The sequence below is a fragment of the Fukomys damarensis genome, unplaced genomic scaffold (genome assembly GCF_012274545.1).
Source record: "Fukomys damarensis isolate Sample0158 unplaced genomic scaffold, DMR_v1.0_HiC HiC_scaffold_23, whole genome shotgun sequence".
NCBI classification, from domain to species: domain Eukaryota; kingdom Metazoa; phylum Chordata; class Mammalia; order Rodentia; family Bathyergidae; genus Fukomys; species Fukomys damarensis.
In genome coordinates this window covers 60788867-60807691 of record NW_022900935.1, presented here as the reverse complement: position 1 = coordinate 60807691, position 18825 = coordinate 60788867, and the positions used below count along the sequence as shown (strand labels likewise).

The 18825-nt window shown below is 45.8% G+C and overlaps 1 protein-coding gene across 3 annotated transcripts in view; it reads right to left on the bottom strand.

Annotated features, from left to right (window-relative positions):
- Positions 1–18825, bottom strand: part of Sec14l1 (SEC14 like lipid binding 1) — a 54083-nt gene that overhangs the window by 9646 nt on the left and 25612 nt on the right. For all 3 annotated transcript variants that reach the window (XM_010618471.1, XM_010618472.2, XM_010618473.2), the window contains exons 2-12: positions 14144–14293; positions 13898–14029; positions 12668–12796; positions 11654–11885; positions 9985–10094; positions 8231–8420; positions 6154–6242; positions 5216–5286; positions 4442–4613; positions 3994–4128; positions 1631–1765 (exon numbers count right to left, since the gene is read on the bottom strand). In XM_010618471.1, coding sequence (XP_010616773.1) covers positions 1631–1765; positions 3994–4128; positions 4442–4613; positions 5216–5286; positions 6154–6242; positions 8231–8420; positions 9985–10094; positions 11654–11885; positions 12668–12796; positions 13898–14029; positions 14144–14293 — 1545 coding nt within the window. The remainder of the gene's footprint in view (positions 1–1630; positions 1766–3993; positions 4129–4441; positions 4614–5215; positions 5287–6153; positions 6243–8230; positions 8421–9984; positions 10095–11653; positions 11886–12667; positions 12797–13897; positions 14030–14143; positions 14294–18825) is intronic.

Sequence of the window (18825 nt, the reverse complement as noted above, 5' to 3'; positions counted from 1 at the left end):
TGGGCACAAAGTGGGCTGGGGGAGCAGCAGCAAACCAGCCGGGTGGCAGGTGATACGCTGCGGCTGGGCGGAGGAGGGGAAGTGCCCGGTGCTAAGTGCCAGCTCCAAACCTGGGTTTCGCCCAGAGCCAATATAAGGTTACCCAGCAGGGGTGAGCACAGTTACCGTTTCAAAAGATACTGGGGAAGGTGCGAGAGTGAAAAGCAGCTGTGTGCAGCGCTGCATTCACCAAGTCTCTGCCCCTCTGCCTGTGGGATGGGACACTCTGCGCAGCCTCAGCCTCCGCGCTGCTCCTTCAGAGCCTGGCTGCCCTGCAGGCCAGGCTCCACCCTCAGTTCCACAGCCACCACTGCCCCTGCCCCACGCTGACAAGCCACTTTCGCATGCCCTTTGCAGCACTCAGCGAAGCACAGCAGTCCTCTCGGAACAGCAGGTGGCAGAGTGTATGGCACTGAGAGCTCCTCAGCAAAGTGGCTCCCCAGGGGCAGATCCATCCTGAGACCTTCGCCCCTCTGCCAGCAGGCACTCTCCTTCCGGCACGCACAACGGGGACACTGAAGTCAGCCTTCATTCAGGTGCCACAAACTGTGACGGTTGTGCTTTACTCTTCCCCAAAGCAGAACTCAAGTTTTCCTTTTACTGTTTCTGTGTTTGCAGGTACCCTGTAACTCACAGGAGACATGCTACACCGCTAAGCTCTTGTAACAGACAAGATCGATGGTTATCTAACAAAAGCAACTAGGGCTCTTCCCCAGTCAGCCCTCCAGAGAAGGAATTAACGCAAGGACTCTCAGGACAGTTAAGTACCTGTGATTCCCCTTATGAGACCCACGAGGGAGGCACCGTTCAGACCACAGCAGCAACACTGGCTTAGCTGCCCCCACCCCGCAGTGAGGAGTCAGCTGTGCAGAAAGACTCACCAGCAAAGATGAGCCCTGGGGCCCAAGCCAGGGGCTGGGGGAGAAGCAGCAAGGGTTAGCCCTTCGCCAGCACCGCAGACCTGCCCCAGCACTGTGATGAAAGCCTCCTCCACACAAAGTGCTGGTGTCCTGCCGGAGCCATCAGCCACACACTTGCCCACGCTCAGGAAAGGACGAGGCTGCTGCGGTCCTCACGTTCCATCACACACACACACACACACACACACACACACACACACTGCTACAGGACAGACCGTGATGCACCCAAACAGGAATACCCTCGCCTCGGCACCACAATGCGACAGCCAGACGACAAAGCAGAGATGAGCTCTTTCTTCCTGATTCCATTAGACTGACAAAAATCAGAAAAGTCCTTAAGAAACAGGAGTAACCAAAGTCCGGTCAAGAAAAAAATAGCAAGTGAAACTTCCCTATGAGCACTATTTAAACTAAACTTGGGAGTTGAAAATGACCTTCCCTTGGGGACAGACTCGCTTTTCCTATCTCATGAAGGGTGACCAGGTAAACAGAGGCCAGGAGACCACGCTTCCTCCCAAGGCACTGACAGACACTGTTCTTCTGCATCAGCATTCACCAGACTACATCTCCCAGGTCAACAGAACCCAAGGACAAAGACAGAACAGCAAGCTGGCCAGGAAGATGGCAGTCTGGGTTCCGGGGGCTCAGAGGCAGGGAGGCCCGAGGAGTACCTCGTGCGGGGCGCCTTTGAACACGCTTGCAGACTGGTAGATGGTCTCTGTCCAGAGCTTCAGGTCCTCGTTTTCCAGCTCCTCTGCCGTCCTGTACAGCGACTTGGGGACCAGGCCACCCTCCGGCACTTCACACTGGAGACGTAAACACAGCAGTGAACCCTGTGCCGACACCAACCCCCCGCACACAAACACGTCAGGCCACATCACACCCCTGAGCGTTCCACTCCTGGAAGCTGCTCAGAAAACGGAAAACACTGACAAGGTCGTAAAACAATCTGCACCGCTTAGCACAATACTTTTAAAACCACTTAAATGCATGTGTTTTACTTTCAATAAATGAGAACAACTTGAAGCTGGTTTACCACAGAATTCACACTAATATGCATGAGGTACTGGATCTGATTACTAAAGCTGGTTTGCGCAAAAATTAAAAGAATTTATATTGTACTACAAAGGGAAAAACATGTGAAAGAAAGTTTTATTCCCAACAACGACAGGCATTATTTTTATGGGAAACTGTAACTAGGGCTGGGTGTGCAGCTCAGTGGTAGAATATGTGCGTAGCACGCATGAGCACCTAGATCCACTCCTCGGCACCAGAGGGGAAAGAAGAAAAACAGAAAACATTATGTTCAAGATACATAACCAATGAATAAAGTGTCATGTATTATCCGGGTCAACTAGATCTACCACATACGTTGAAAATTAATAAAAGGCAACCTCTTTTGAATTTGTTTGAAATAGGCTAGGTTGAATTAAAATTTGCACGCACAATAAATTTCTTAATTAACTTTGATACAATGACTTCAGGCCTGAGTTCATAAAAATCAAGTGTTCTCTGTATATCAGCCCTGGAAAGCAACTACACAGAAAACAAACATGACAGGTCCTCAGCTTACAGGACAGAACGAAGGAAACGACGCTCCAACAAGAACGTGAAAACACCAGCCTTTGGCACGGTTAGACGCCCCTCAGCCACAGGAAGGCAGACACGCGGCCTCCTCTCCCACAGCCCGTGGGGAGCTGCACTGGGTCCCGCTGCAGAAGGCAGCGAGTGGACAACCTGACCGGCTGAGGACACTCACTCAGTTCTGCCTGTAATTGCAACATGGCTCGGCGAGCTTTTACAGGAACAGTTGATGGGTTTCAACAAACTTGGCCCAGCGGTTTAATCTCAGGGGCACTTATGAAGTTACAGTCCTGTAATGCACTTGCTCTTTGCTCTGGACTGTGATTACAACTGCAACTTCTTTAAAGCCTAACTGACGAAATGAGCATTAAAATCTTATGTTTTCTAAACTCCTTGAGCCATTCACAGAGATTTCCCCTGGAAGTCCAATTCATCAGCTAGAGAAATGAGTCAAGCCTCGTGTGCGAGCTCCTCCAAAGGGTGACTGCAGTGTGGAGGGGGACCAGAGAGCTGCCTCTCACAAGCAGCAGCTGCCGCTGTGTACCCCAGAGCAGGAGCCCTGAAAAGCTCAGTGTCCCCCCCCTCACGCCGGGCAACTGTGCGTGGCTGCAAGGCCTCACAGCGCTACGCCTCTCTGGTCCTGCAGTACTGGGTAGTGCAGGGTCTGGACGTATAGGCCTTTGGCTAATTACCCAGAACCTCAATTTCTTCATACCCAGCATCTCATTTTCTTAGAACCCCAGACTTACATAAAAAAGAACCAGACTCTTTTCACTTTCCACTTTAAAAACGTCATCCTGGCTTATTTCTTGCCAAGGGAGAACTATTGAGCCCTGAGTCAACAATGCCCCCTCCGCCTCGGTGGTGTCAAGACGGAACTGGGCCTCCCACACGCTCGGCACATGCTCTAGCACTGCGCTACACTCCAGACCTAATTCACACAAGGCTTTGGGACAAAGCAAGCTAAGCTTGGAATCTACAACAAACTCTCGTTAGTATTCCCAAAAAATGGGCTTTGTTTGTTTGTTTTTTGAGACAGGGTCTCTATGTAGTGTAGCAAGCTAAGCTTGGAATCTACAACAAACTCTCGTTAGTATTCCCAAAAAATGGGCTTTGTTTGTTTGTTTTTTGAGACAGGGTCTCACTATGTAGTTGAGACTGATCTGGAACTCACTATGTAGCCCAGGCTGGTCTCAAACTCACAGCGATCCTCCTGCCTCAGCCTCCCGAGTGCTAGGATTACAGGCGTGCGCCACCACACCCAGCAAAAAGGGGCATTTTTAACAATGACCTCAATGGTTCCTCTTAGTTCAGCCCTAAATCAAAGGTGACAGCCAAGAAATCAAAACTAAAACAAATGATTCAAATCCAAAGTTATCAAAATAGCTGTGTAAATGATTTCTCCCACTGCTGTAATTAGTGAAAGTGCAGTTCCTGGCCTGATACATACCATGCACTCCCCACTCAGGAAATCTGGAATAATCTCTTTATCGATGTAATCTAGCAAGCCTCCAGGACCCTGGTAGTCATTTCCTGCATAAATGAGGAATTTCCTTCTGGTGTTGTCATCAATGAATGGACTGACCTGTAAGTAATTGGAAAAGACTGTAGTTTCATATGCTGCGCTGCTGACTTGCAAAGATTAACATTACAATATGGCATTACGTATGGGGCTCAAGTTAAGGTACTTTTTCTGTAAGGTCTACGTGTACAAAGTAGGAGATGTAGGAAATTGTGCTTTTTCCTTGTCTTAAAAATTTGAAAATTTTTATACCCTTGCATATTTATTTTTTTTCCTAACTAGTTAAGATCTAAGGTCATAAGCATGGGCCTGTGGATGCACGAATATCTGTTCGCCAAGTGGCTAACAGTTATTACAGAACAGCACCCGAACCCACCAGTGTCCAGAGGACAGGGAAGACCCTGGGAGCCCGGAGGATGAGGAGGCGGCCCAGCATCTCCGGGTAGTTGGCCTCCACCACCTCGATGATCCGAAGCAGGGCCTTGACACCAGGTCTCCACAGGTGGCGCATGTTCAGACCTTCGAGGTCCACCAGGCAGGTCCAGGAGCTGCAGATTGCATGGAGATGTGTTTTATTCAACAGGCATCGTACTTGGCAAACTGTATCCTGTGTTTTTTCTTTTGATTTTATAAAACAGTCATTTATAGCTGTTTCCAAATACGTACCGGTTTAATCACAGTGTTAGGAACTCTATTCAGGTACACTGTGTAGAACACGTGGACTTAGTGGGACAGAACTGATCCCAGCCCACCAAAGCAACTGCTGCTCACTAACAGCAAATTCAAGCCTCTCGGATGTGCTGTGACCAGCCAGTGAGGTATGACACCCTGTCCCATGTGCTAACCCAACACGGTGCATGTCTGGTTTTGTTTTTTTTTTTTTGAGACAGGGTCTCACTATGTAGCTGAGACTAACCTGGAACTCACTATGTAGTCCAGGCTGGTCTCGAACTCACAGCGATCCTCCTGCCTCAGCCTCCTGAGTGCTGGGATTACAGGTGTGCGCCACCACGCCAGGCTTGCGTGTCTAGTATTTTAATTCATCCTTAGAACACCTTGGAAAACTGGGAATTACCAGATTTTGGTTCAACTGGAAACATTTAATTCATATCTTAATAAGCTGAAAGGAAAAACAAAACCTTCTACCTACCTGATGGGCCTACCAAAGACTTTTGTGTTTTCTTCACATCGCCTCAGCCCCTCCTCGTTTATAGAGAGCACCTGCACAAAGCCGTAGAAACCAGGGTTAGTCTCAGGGGAGCACCCTGCAGCATGAACACCAAGGCAGTCTTCACACTCTCCAGGCACATCATCGACATGGGAGAAGAGTTTACTCTCAGAGAAAGCAACTCTGCCACCCATGGCCAAGAAGCTACGGCGGTTTGGGGAGCCTCTAGGTGAGCAGGGAGCATGGCTCCAGGCTGAGGCTTCAGAAGAGACGCTTTAGGGAGGGCAGGAGGTGAGTGGAGTGTGGCCAAGGCCCCACCTGGGAGGGCAGTTTCAGGAGTGAGGCTCTGGCTTCCTATGCAAGAATTCCCTTGGTATCTTCAAGTGTGTGCACACACATGAATGTCAGTGTGTATAAACACACAGCTGGGAAAGGGAGAGAGAAACCTAACAGAAGATAGCACAAAACACCAACAATCGCTATTCAGGGAACGGATTCTGGATGTGCCCTTTTACATGTTTGCTTTTAAAGAGCAGATTCTTCTCTGGGATATGGGAATCCCACTGCCAGCACAGGGGGCTGCAGGGAAAGGCCCAGGGAAGGAGGGAGGGGACAGGTCAGTGGGCTGGAGAGGCCTACAGCGTGCAGCGGGGAAGTCCAGTGGGAAAGACAGGCTGTTGGGAGGGCCATCTAGGGCGAAGGACAAGGACAGCTTACATGCAGCTCCCATTTGGCACCTGTTTCACTGAGGCTTCCACAGTAGAAGACATTTTTATAACTTCTGTGTCTTCTAATTTTTTTTTATGTATCAGTACATTTTCCTAACAGCAAAAGCAGCACAGGCTTGTTCTAGTGCACCAGTTGTAGGCTCACAGTTCTGCTGGTGGCCAGTCTGCACCCAGTACACACAGAAGACTTACATATCGCAGCAGCGCTTCCTCTCCGAGTGCCCTCACCAGGCCTTTGGTGTCCATCTGCCCTAGCCTGAGCACATAGAGTGGCCGCCCATCTGCAGGGAGGGGAGAGAGCCTTCATCAGCACTGCCCATGGAGGCAGGGACACACCTCCAAGAATGTCCTGAGTGCGGTAGGCCCTGGGGTTCCAGCCCTGGCACCACGACAGAAACCCTCCCACAAACATGTGCCTCTGCACTGCGGGTGAGCTGGACGCTCTCTCCCACGCTCAGAAGCAGCGACTGCTTTCCATTTGGGTGAGTGGCCGACATCTGCCCCAGCAAAATAATAAGAGCAACAGGCCACTGATGGAGGGGCGTTTCGGACCTGAAGGCGGCATTGCTGGGACAAAGGGAGCCCGGCCTGGCCCCAGCTCCACCCCCACACGTTTTCTTTTTCTTTTTTTTTTTTTTGGTACCAGGGATTGAACTCTGGTCCTTGCACTTGTGAGGTGGGCGGCGGAACCACTGAGCTAATTCCCCGGCCCACCACACATTTTCTATGAATGCGGAGTTTTTAAAATTTCCTTTGGTAGAAAAATGATTTTTTTCATTTCATAGGTTACTAAAAAGTTAATGTCAAGATTTTTTTTTAAAAGCCAGTTTTCCTCAACTTCTACTCTAAGCAATGAAAGTGCTCTGGAAGTCACGAAGTCCGCACCAGCCAGCACAGGGCTCTACATCTTCAGAGCCCGAGGTCTACTGGGTGGACCAGGGAGGCCCAGAGCACTGCGTGACCTGTCCTCCCAGACCAGCTGGCAGAGTGGGAGAGGCCCTTGAGGCCAGAGCCTGTCCCTCCTGGCGGCACTCTAGACTCCTGCCACACATGACGAAGGAGGCAGCAGATCCACCTTGGTGGGGGCTGACAGCCGCCTGTGTCCGGGTGCCTTCCCCTGGTGAACCTCACCTCCCAGAGAGATATGGCCCTAGATCTCTTACACAAAGTAAAATGCTTCCCATGCTTCAGATCTTACAGAAAGCAAATTTACAAGAAGTTTCTTCGGACATGTAATAAGACATATTTGTCAATGTTTTACTACCCGACTTTTTAATCTTTTAAGGATTGGGTCTGGAAGTAGAATAAATAGAAATACTGGGTTTCTAATAAAAATTAATAAAGTGACAATTAATCTGGAGAAATGCAATCAATGAAGGCAGAAAAGCAAGACAAGTCCATTTTGAAGGACTCGTTCCGAGGCAGAAGAGGGCGCCTCTCTCCAGCATGAGTTCCACTCTGCCCAGCTCCCAAGCCCCGGGTCCCTGCGGCAGGACAGGAGCTCCTGCAAGGCTGGTGTATAAAGCAACGCAGCTGCTCACTGAAACATCTCCATTTTTGGAGTCTTCTTCTATACTCGCCAGAGCAGAATTAAGTTCTCCATGAATGTGGAGTTCTTTTAAAATTTCCTTTCTTGGGAAAATGATTTTTTTTATTTCATAGGTTACTAAAATGTTACCATCAAGACTTTTTTAAAAGCCAGTTTTCCTCAATTTTTTTGGATGTAGAAATCTGGCTGGACATGGGCCGGGGATTTAGCTCAGTGGATCGGTGGCCTGCCTCGCAAGCACAAGGACCTGAGTTCGATCCCCGGTACCACAAAAAAAAAAAAAAAAAAAAAAAAAAAGAACACAGGGCAATGCAGCAAGTAGTGGCCTATAAAAAAAAAAAAAAAAAAAAAAGAAAAGAAAGAAATCTGGCTGGACATTTTGGACTGATTGTGAAGGTTCAAGTCACTGAAACTCCTTTATTCTCACAGTGCTACTGAAAAAATTACCTGTGAAGGTTTTGACTTAACTGGTCAAACCAAATGCTGCTGAACTAAGAAAGGAGGTAATCATTTGCCCTGGGGGGATGTAAATCCTCAAGAAGGAAGTGACCTATCACAAGCCTTCCCTGGCTTCCCCTATAAACATCTCACCAGATCAGTCACACTGGGGACAGCTTCCAGATCCCCAGAGCCAGGAGGGACAATATACTATCAGCCCCACCCCAGCTCTAGGCAGGAGGTCTCAGTGGCACCGCATGGAGGGCATCAGGTTCACCCTACCTTTGTCGTGATGATGCCAGCCTCCTGCATAGTAATCCTGAAGGACCTGAGGCGGAGTCCAGGTATCCAGGATGTAGTCCACCTGGTGCTGCTTCCGCCATGTTAAAGACTGACACATGATCTCTCTGGCTTTGTCAATATTGAAATCCCGAGCCCGTAAGAAGCGAAGAATATGCTCATCCTTTGGGATCTAGGGAGAGGAAAAGACAGTTTTAAGCAATGTTAAGAGTTGTTAAAGGAAAACACCAAGTTGTCAAGGGAATAAAACTCTACAACTCCCACCTCTTATCAACAATAAACTGCATTATTACACTGTTTAAAATTGGCTGTTTCTGGGGCTGAGGGTGTAGCTCAATGTTTCAGTGCCTAGAAATGCGTTAGGCCCTGTGTAATCACCGGCACTATAAAAACAAAAGGAAAAAAAATAGCTATTCCCAGAAAAATCTTCCCTGATGATTTGGAAAACCAGCATTGGTATGAACAGTCTTCATAGTATTCCATTTTAGTTCCAGCAGAGTAAAGCAGAGGCATAATTTCTTAAACCTATGCGCTGATCTGTGTATGAACTGTTATGATCTATACACTTTGCTGCATCTGTATTACACTTAGTGCAAAAGTTGTAATACAGGGCACTGGGTAGTGTGGTAGTGTTGCTGACGTGTGGAACCTCCTCTAAATTGCACTAACTGTCAACAGGCTGGCTCCCCAGGAGAAAGAACAAGGCCCAGACTGTTCTCCACGGCAGGCTGCTCGACCATCAGGAGATCAGGAAGTGAGTGGGAGCAGGCGCCTGCTCACTATGCCACTGTAGAGGTCACAACTCAAAGTGTGGGGCCTCAGAAAAACCAGTCACACAAAATTGGCTAAGAACATGGGTGCTGGGTTCAAATTGTAGCCCTGCCACTCACCAGCTGTAGGACCGGGAGGAAAATGCCTAACCTTTCCGCGCCTCAGTTTCCTCAGGTTTAAAGCGAGAGGGGATAAAAGAGCTCTTACCTCTAGGACTATTAATGTTATGAGAATTAAGAAAGGCTGAGACGCACGACTAACACAAAGTCAGCCTACCCATGGCAGCTATTCCCCTGTGCCTGTTTCCTGATGACCAGTCCTAACAGCTCTCAGGTACCTGGTTTCTAGCAGTCAGCACTACAGAAGTGGAGACCAGGCCAGTCACATGCAATACTTAGCTTCCCTTTACTAGATAATGTCCATAACTGGCAAAACATACTAACAAGGCTCTGCTTGCCGTGTAAGACTCATCACAAAGGCCTAACTCCTTATGAGGCTAAAATCTTACCTAAAACCTCAGAAACACTTCTTTTGTTTTGTTTTTGTACCAGGGATCAAACTCAGGACCTTGTGACTGTAAGGCAGGCGCGGTGCCACTGAGCTACAACCACAGCCCTCAGAAACACTTCTAACCTCTGATAAATCTCTGAATTCCTTCCAAACCATCTCAAAATTAAAATGTCTAAATACTGAAATGTAATTTTTTTTAACTTAGTATCTATTTCTAAGCTACACCACTCTCAATAAAGCTTTCCAAACTACAGCTATTTGTACACGGAAGGGCATCAGAACTGCTCCAAAGGACTTCGATGACACAGACTCGGTAACTTTTAGATGGGAAGGGACACATGCAGCTGCAGCAGTCAGGAACAGTCACCCTGGGAGAGCCTCGGTTACAGGAGCAGGAAGTGAGACTGCGGGGCTGCACACAGACAGCACCATCGCACCTGGAGCCTGACACTCACTTTGCCCTTGTGGGTCTCCTGGAGCCACTGGCGAAGTCGGATGAGGCAGCTCTCCTGGAGTGGAGTCAAATCACCCAGGTACCTTTTGATGTAATCTGCGTCGAGCTTGTCTGGAATTAAGTTACACGGCATTATTCACAGCACAGAGCTCAGGACCCTGAACCACCAGAATCCTTCTCAGTGATGTCACTGTGTGGTCTTGGGGAAGAAGAGACTGTGGAGATGCCCAGCTGCACTCAAGAACTTTGGGGATGCTGCCTGAGACCAAACCACTGATAAACCACAGGGAAGCTTTCTGGCGCAATCACCTTTCCCTGGTTACCATGTCCGCAGTGCTCAGTACTATCTATGACAGAAAGATGGTCGTAATAGATATTTAATGACTGCTTTAATCCCAAGTTAACAAGAGACCTTACACCACATAAAACTATGGAAAAAAAGTATCTAAATCTCTCTTAAACAGTGAAAATGGGCACAGTGGTGTATACCTGTTACCCCAGCTATTCCTGAGATTGAGGCAGGAGGATCACAAGTTCAAGGCCACTGTGGCAACTTACTAAGACCCTATCTCAAAAATTTTAAAAAAGGGCTAGGGAGGCAGGGGATTTAGTTCAGTGGCACAGCGACTGCCTGACAAGCATGAGATCCTGAGTTTGATCCCTAGTACAAAAAAAAAATTAAAATTTAAAAAGGCTAGGGATGTAGCTCAGTGCTACCTGGATTTTTAAAGGCCCAGTCCTACAAAAAGAGCTACTGTGTTCAAGAGCACAAGAAATCGCCACTGTGATAAAGTAACATAAACTGGGAGGATGAGACAGCAAAATAAGTACAACAAAGAAAACTTCACATGGTGAAAAATAAAATATAAAATATATCTCCTGACTGGCCCCAAGTTAACAGTTAATTACTGAAAGCAAACAAATGGCATAGTTTAGTAGCAGGGAAGAGCATACAGAAAGATTAAATAGTGCTATTTTAACAAAATTTCCAAGTGATAAAATTTTGTTGTTGTTGTTCTTGTATTTTTCCATGTTTTCTGAAGTCTTGTTCTAATGGGACATTATAATAAAAATTAAAGAGTTGCACTTATATGCCTGAATATTTAATGTGCAAAGCAGTATGGCAGCTAAAAGCAGATCCTGAGACCAGACTCCCTGGGCACAATCCCTGCCCTGCCACATACTAGCTGTGTAAGTCCCTCAATTTCCCTGTGCCTCAGTAAGCCCAAAGATAAAAATGAGAGCTTATGCATTTCCCTCCTAAATGGACCCATTATTAAGTAAATATTCATGAAGTGCTCGGGAACCACCTGACACACAGCAAGTGTAAAAAGAATTTAATGATGACGAAATCCTGTGTTGAAAGGATTGTTGTCTTAACATTCGCTGAAGGCTCTTTTGGCTAATATAGATGTAAACCATTTTCTGTTCTCAATGAAAGATTATCTAGAAATAACCTTTCCTGCTTAAAGAAAGAAATCTAAGAAAAAACAAAACGAGTGTGTTATATAATCTGAAGGCAGGAAAACTAGATGCGAAACAAGAGGTGACCTTTTGTCCGTGCAGCATCTGATCTCCCAAGGAAGCACAGACGGGCAGTGTGGTGAGAGGAAAAAACCCCAAATGATCCCCGGGCCCGGCCTAGAGAACAGAGCACCCCGCAGACCCACCGTCAGGGGTTCCCACCATGGGCTCGGACACCCCGCCAGGGCAGCTGAGGGCCTCACTGCTCAGCCCCTCGAGGGCAGCATCTGGGACGATGATGGCTGAGGACGCCGCCTGACTCTTGCTCGAAGATGCTGTCTCTGAAGAGGGCCCAAGGGAAGGCGGGGTCCAGCGGGGCACGAAGGTGATGCCCTCTTCTTCTAGCTGACGAAGGTAATACTCGATGATTTCTTTCCCCTTAGAAGAAAATGTTAAGGCGAATGCATAATCAACACTCAAATTATTCATCGCTCACCAGCTTATAACACACTGTCAAAAACTAGGGGCTAGGAATGTGGTTCGGTGGTAGAGCACTTGCTTCTCATGTCTGTGGTCCTGGGCTCACATCCCAGAGTGGCTAAAAGAAAACAAACTGTCAGGGATTTCATGGCAGTGGGGTAGTGGTGGCGGTGGTGGTGGTGTTTGTTTTTCTTAATTATTTTACTCTCCTTTCTCCAAAGGTTTAGGAAACAGTATCTGAAGAGATTAGAATTCTTAAGTGGCTAATTTAAAACCCCAATTTACCATACATGCTTATATTCAACATGCTTTATGGCCCAATCCAAATTCTAACATAAGGTCCTGAAAATACAAGGAGCCTTCCGAAGGCATGGTGCTGCCCCATACTGCCACACCTCAAACCACAAGAAGGTCCAGGAAGGTGAACCCGGAAGGGTGGTGGGGAGTGGTCTCAACATAGCAGGGGCTCCCTATGCAGCCCAGAGGCTGTAAGCTGGCAGCTGCTGCCTCACCCCCACTTCCACTGCTCCTAGAAGTTCAAGCACAGAACGCAGGGGCCAGGAGTTACTCCTGTGCCTCAACTCCATCAGCGACTAGTACCACCCAAGTCCCTTCTGTCTCGGAGAGGAGGCATGAGGCAGTGTCCATTCCCTACTGATCCATCCCAAAGTCAGCTGGCTCAGATGATCATCTTGGAGAGACTCTTGACCCCACCTGCCGTAAAATCCCAAGAGACTCACTTTTTTAATGTTGCTGGTATATTGTTTCATTGCGATTTTTTCCACTGTACTTTCAAAACCAAAGAAGGATTTGATATCTAAACTTGCAGACTGCTCGAAACAGGTCCAGTCTTCATTCTCAGGATGAACCTGCAGGCACAGAGAAAAGCACACTCTCTAATATGAGACAGGCCGACAAGCTGTGTCTGCTCCTCAGGCACCTGAGAGCCAGAGGACATACTTCCTGACTAACGATGTTACTGTTACGAAAAAAGCAAATGGAAAAATTACACAGAGGAGTTCCAAATCCTGGAAAACTCCAAATCACAATTCCAAGATATTCTAAAAAGGACCATAAAATAAAAGTGTGCTTCATTCCCACTCTCCAGCCATCCACTCACTCATTCAACACAGGAAGCAGCACTCTCCACTAGGAACAAAACAAACACCCTTGACTTGTGCCACAGACAGACAATTAGCCATGAACATAAAAGGTGAGAAAATTACACAGCACTGAAATGTGGGGAAAAAAGCCTGGAGCACAGGTGAGAGGACTGGGGGCAGGAACCAGAGAAGGCTGCATCATTCATGGGGTGGCCTCAGCTGGCTTTACTGAGAAGGGAGATGGAGGCAAAGACTGAGGGAGGGAGCGAGAAAGTCCTTAGGGAAGTGCCGGTGTCTAGGGAGCCACAGGAAGGCTGGCAGCTTGTACACAGCAAAGCAGGGCAGAATGCGGGCCTCATCGGCAGCTATAAAGACCCTGAGGACCATGTAGAGGCCGCGGGGTTTTGAGCTGAGAAGTGACACAAACCAACACAATATTTTAAATAGATGGCTTTAGATTCAGTGCCAAGGATGAGGTTAAAGGCAGAAACAGAGACCTAGTAGGTTACTGTAATAATTGGGTAAGGGAAGCTCTTGAAACAGTGAAGATGACAGGACAGATAAATGCTCTTGGCTCTAGTCTTAAAGATACAGAGCATATTGGTCCTTCAGAATACATTTCTAAAGGATTAGTGTGGGAGCAGAAAAGGAGCCATATCTAAAAAGAAATCAAGGTATCACTGGCCGCCCTGCACGTCACAACAACGCAACCCGCAGTTCTCTGGGAAAGGAAGCCTGCCACCCTGCCGATCCCGCTGGGCAGAGGTGAGTGGCAGTATCTGGTGAATGTTTACAGCGGGGTCAAACCACCCCAGAAGCTGCATGTCGGTGTGCCCCTGTGAGCCTGTGCCCGGGCCAATTACTCACGGAGTAGCAGCAGTGCTCGTTAATGATGACCCGGTTAGAAAACGTTTCATTGTGGGCCTCAATGTGCAGAGTACGTTCTCGAGAATTCAGAGAATTTTTCTGGACAAAGTAAACATAATCGACTCCTGCAATCTTTAAGAAGGAAATAGAGAAAGGGTTTCTTAGTGACACCCCATTGCACAGAGCCCAAGTCCAAATCCACTTTGGCTGCGGGAGCACGCCTACTAATAAGTCCTTGCCAGTTACCTTCTTCAGCAGCCTGGGTGCGTCTATATCCAGTTTGCAGCGCCTCTCAATGACGTGAATGGCCCCGTCTTCACTCCTGAATTCATTCACAGTGTCACTGTCCACGAACATCGGGATCAAAGGACATGTGGGGAACCTCCTCTCATAGGCCTATGGATCAAAAACAAACAAAAACGGAAGTGAGTTGAAACCCAGCCTTGCAGAACAAAAAAGCATCTCTCAACAGATGTCAACAGGCTGCATCACAACTGTGCCTTTACATCTGTAGCTTTCACTCAAAAGGAACAGACGTTCCGTGTTCTTGACAATTTAGAAAGAGGTCAATTCTGTCCACACAGATATATAGGTTGAGCATAATTCCTACCAAAATCCCAGGAAAAATCTGTTGTCATTATAGGCAAGATTATTTAAAAATTTGCATGGAAAAGCAAAGGAACTAGAATAGCTTAAAGATCTTTAACAAGAACAAACTGGGAGCCGGGTGTGGCGGCTCACACCTGTAATCCCAGCACTTAGGAGGCTGAGGCAGAAGGATCTCTGAGTTCGAGACCAGCCTGGGCTACACAGTGAGTTCCAGGTCAGTCTCAACTACATAGTAAGACCCTGTCTCAAAAAACCAAACCATACCAAAAAAAAAAAAAGAAAAAAAAAGGGAAAGAAAAGAACAAACTGGGAACACTCACTTAACATAGTAAGTATTCAGGCTTGCTATAAAATTGGTACAGATCAACTGGCTAAAGCACAGAGCCCAGAAACTGACTCAGCAATCACACCCAAATGACTCTTTGCCATTTTGGTGGTGGGGATCAAACCCAGGGCCTTGCACATGCTAAGGACATATTTTATCTAAACCACATCCTCAGCCCACACAAAAGCTTCCTTACAAAGGTACAAAAGAACACAATGGAGGAAAGATTGTCAGGCCCAAAACAAAACTAAAATCTTGACCCAAATATCTTATCAGATATAAAAACTAACCTAGAAGGGATCATGGACTTACATGTGCATGTACTTAACATGTAAAAAAACTATAGAACTTTTAAGAAAAAGAAAAGCAGAAAAACCTTCAGGTCTAGAACTAAGCCAAGACTCCTTAGACTGGAATCCAAAATTCAAATCCATTAAAAGGAAAAACAGATAAAATAGTTGTCATCAAAATAAAAAACTCTGCTAAAGTCCCTTTTAAGAGAATGAAAAAATAAGCTGCAGACTGGGAGAAAACAGTCACAAACCGCACTGACTGACAGATAGCATTTACAGGATACAGCTAGCACTGTGAATACAGTTAGTAATGCTGGAGTTTAAACTGGTTGTGGTTATGTGTAAGGTTATGTGGTTATGGGTTCAATGAAGCCTCAGTACCAAAATTATAATTTAAAAAGTGGGAGAGAAAAAGGTTAAGATAGTAAATTTGTATATGTTTTACCACAATTTATTTTAAAAATTCAACTGTTAAAAAAATCCAATGTGATAGGCCGGGAATTTAGCTCAGTGGTTCTGACACCTGTCTCACAAAACCAAGGGCCTGAGTTCAATCCCAGTACCACAAAAAAAAAAAATCCAATTTGAATATGCACGACAGACAGACTAGACATTTCACCAAAGAGCATACACGGAGTCACTCAGACACTGACTAGATTAGCCTAGGGATGGGAAGTGGGGCATCCACTCTATAGCAGCTAGGCTCCGGGGCTCTGGAGGCTTTCAATGACTAACCAGGACCCACAGAAAGGATGGAAGTTTTTTCTGTTTCTAGAAAAACTGAGAAAAATAAATCATAGCATGTCATTCAGAAACACAGAATGCACAAAGAATTCTGACCCCCCACCAGGTGAGCTTGGGAAGCTTCCCGGCAGGGTCCTGGGGCAGACCCTGAGTGACAGCCAGGATTCACAAAAGAATACGTACTCAAAGGCCTGGCACCGGGTAAGTGTGGTGCGACTTGTCATCAGATTTAGATTGGAAAAGAAAGAAAATGCACCTTACTAATATTTCTGGCTTCACTTTGTGAAACCATAATGGAGTGGCTCAAGGAAAACTAAACTTTCCTTCAACGAATTTTGGTTTCAAAACAAAGAAAATATACATACACACACACACACACACACACACACACACACACATTTTGATACTGGGGATTGAACTCTGGTCCTTATGCCTGCAAGACAGGCACTGGAACTACTGAGCTAAATCCCCGGGCCCAATATATTATTAATATAGTTTGCTCATTTGCATTCCCAATTAAAGTGTAGTATATATGAAAAAAACCAAAACACCTATACATGGAATCAGCATAGAACCTGTCACAAGCATTCCTGGATCTGTCCCAGGGAAACACTGATACATCACACAGAAACCAGTACACTGATGCTTACGGCAGCTCTGCTCACACTAAACAGCCCCACCTGGAAATACCCTTCAATAAGCCAGTGACTAAACTGTGGTCCATGCATCACAGAACACTACTCAGTGACAAAAAAGAATGAACTACGGGGCTAGGCATGGTGGTACGTGCCTGTAATTTATCTCAGCACTCTAGAGGCTGAGGCAGGAGAATTGCTATGGGTTCAAGGCCAGCCCGAACTACATTTGAAACCCTGTCTCAAACAGCAGCAGCAACAACAAAACAAAAAGCCCATACACAAAAAATAAGAACTACTGTGAAATCCGGATGAATCTCCAGAGAATTATCCTGGGCAAAAATAGCCCAAACAATTATATTCTATACAATTCTAGGTATGAAGGGTTTTTGTTTTTGTTGTTGATTCCCCCACTTCTTGCTACCAGGGATCAAATTCAGGACCTTGCATTTACCAGGTACGTGTAGTGCCACTGAGCTAAATGCCTGGCCCAGTTGTTGATTTTTGTAAGACAAGGTCTCACTATGTAGTCAAAGCTGGCCTTGAACCTCCTATGTAGCCCAGGCTGGCTTCAAACTCATCTTCCTGCCTCAGCCTCCTGAGCACTGGGATCACAGGCATGCGCCACTACAGCTGGCCTATAAAAACATTCTCTCATCCTCTCCCCCGCCCTCCCTCCTTCCCTTTTGGTCAGTACTAGGGTTTAAACCCAGGACCTCTGCACTGAGCTACATGCCCAGCGCCCCCACCTTTTTTTGGTATAGGATCTTGCTAGGTCACAATATTGCCCAGACTTGGCTTGAACTTGATACCCTCCTGACTCAGACTCAGGTGGGATTACAGGCATGCAACCCAAACCCAGCTGAAACATTCTTGAAAATACAAAATTAGAGAAATTGGGAATAGACTCATGGTTGCCAGGGATTAAGGTGGAGCCTGGGAAGTAGGTGTTGCTTCCATCAGAGGGCAACAAGAGTGAGCCCTGGAAACTGTAGCAATGTCAGCCCCTCACTGCTGTTGTGCTAGTTTTGCAAGACGTTACTACTGGAGAGAAACAGGTGAAGAATACACATCATCTTTCCACATTATTCTTAGTGAATAATGTATTATTAAAATAGTGTGAATCTACAATTGTCTCAAAATAGTACTTAACTAAAGAAAAGGAAAGGGATAAAGATGGCCACTACATACCACTAAAAGGAACAATTTAATAGGAAGAGACAACACTCGTAAACATCTATACGGTGAGTATCAGTGCACCCAATTCATTAAACAAAATCTGCTGGATAGAAAGGACAGACACCAAGACAATCATTGTCAATTACCAAGACAATACCCCACTCTCACAATTAGATCAGCCAATCTAAAAACAGAGAAACATCTGAGTTAATGATATTATTGAACAAATGTACTTAACAGATATCTACAGAGTGCTTCATCCACAACAGAAAACACATTTTTCTCAGCAGCATACAGAATTTTTTCTGAAACAGACCACAGCTTTGGTCATAGCATAACTAAATATAAAGAACTGAAATAATCCCCTGCATACTACTGGACCATAGCAGAATGAAGGTAGAAATCAACAGCACAAGAAGTCACAGAAACTAGGCAAACACCGAGATTAAATAGTTATTTAATAAATATAAATAATAATATATAATAAATATAAATAAAAATGATAATGGATCACAGAAAAAATCAGGGAAGAAATTTAAAATGGCAATAGAATCAAATGACAACAGAAGCACAATAAACCAAAACTTATAGGACACAATGGAAGTTGTTCTAGGAGGGGTGGTTATAGCTGCACATGGAAAAAACAGTGATCCCAAATAAATAATCTAAAGATGCCCCCAAGGACCTAGAAAGACAAGAATAATCCAAATCTGAAACTAACAGAAGGAAAGAAATTATAAAGATCAGAGCAGAAATTAATGATTGATACTAAAAAAAATACAAAGGCTCAATGAATCAACAGAGTTGGTTCTTTAAAAGGATGGGAAGGTGATCTGGGCACAGGAAACAGGAAGAAAGGGAGGGAGGGAAGCGGGAAATAAAAAGGATCAAGATGTAATGTAAATATGATGTATATAATCATATATGTCATATATCATATAATCATAATAAGTCCTCCACCATGATAGTCTTGGTGTCTATCAGTCCTTTCTATCCAGTAGATTTTGTTTAATGAATTGGGTGCACCAATACGTGCTGTATAGATGTTTACAAATGCTATCTCTTCCTGTTAAATTGTCCCTTTTACTGGTATGTAGTGGCCATCTTTATCCCTTTCCTTTTCATATATATATATATATATAT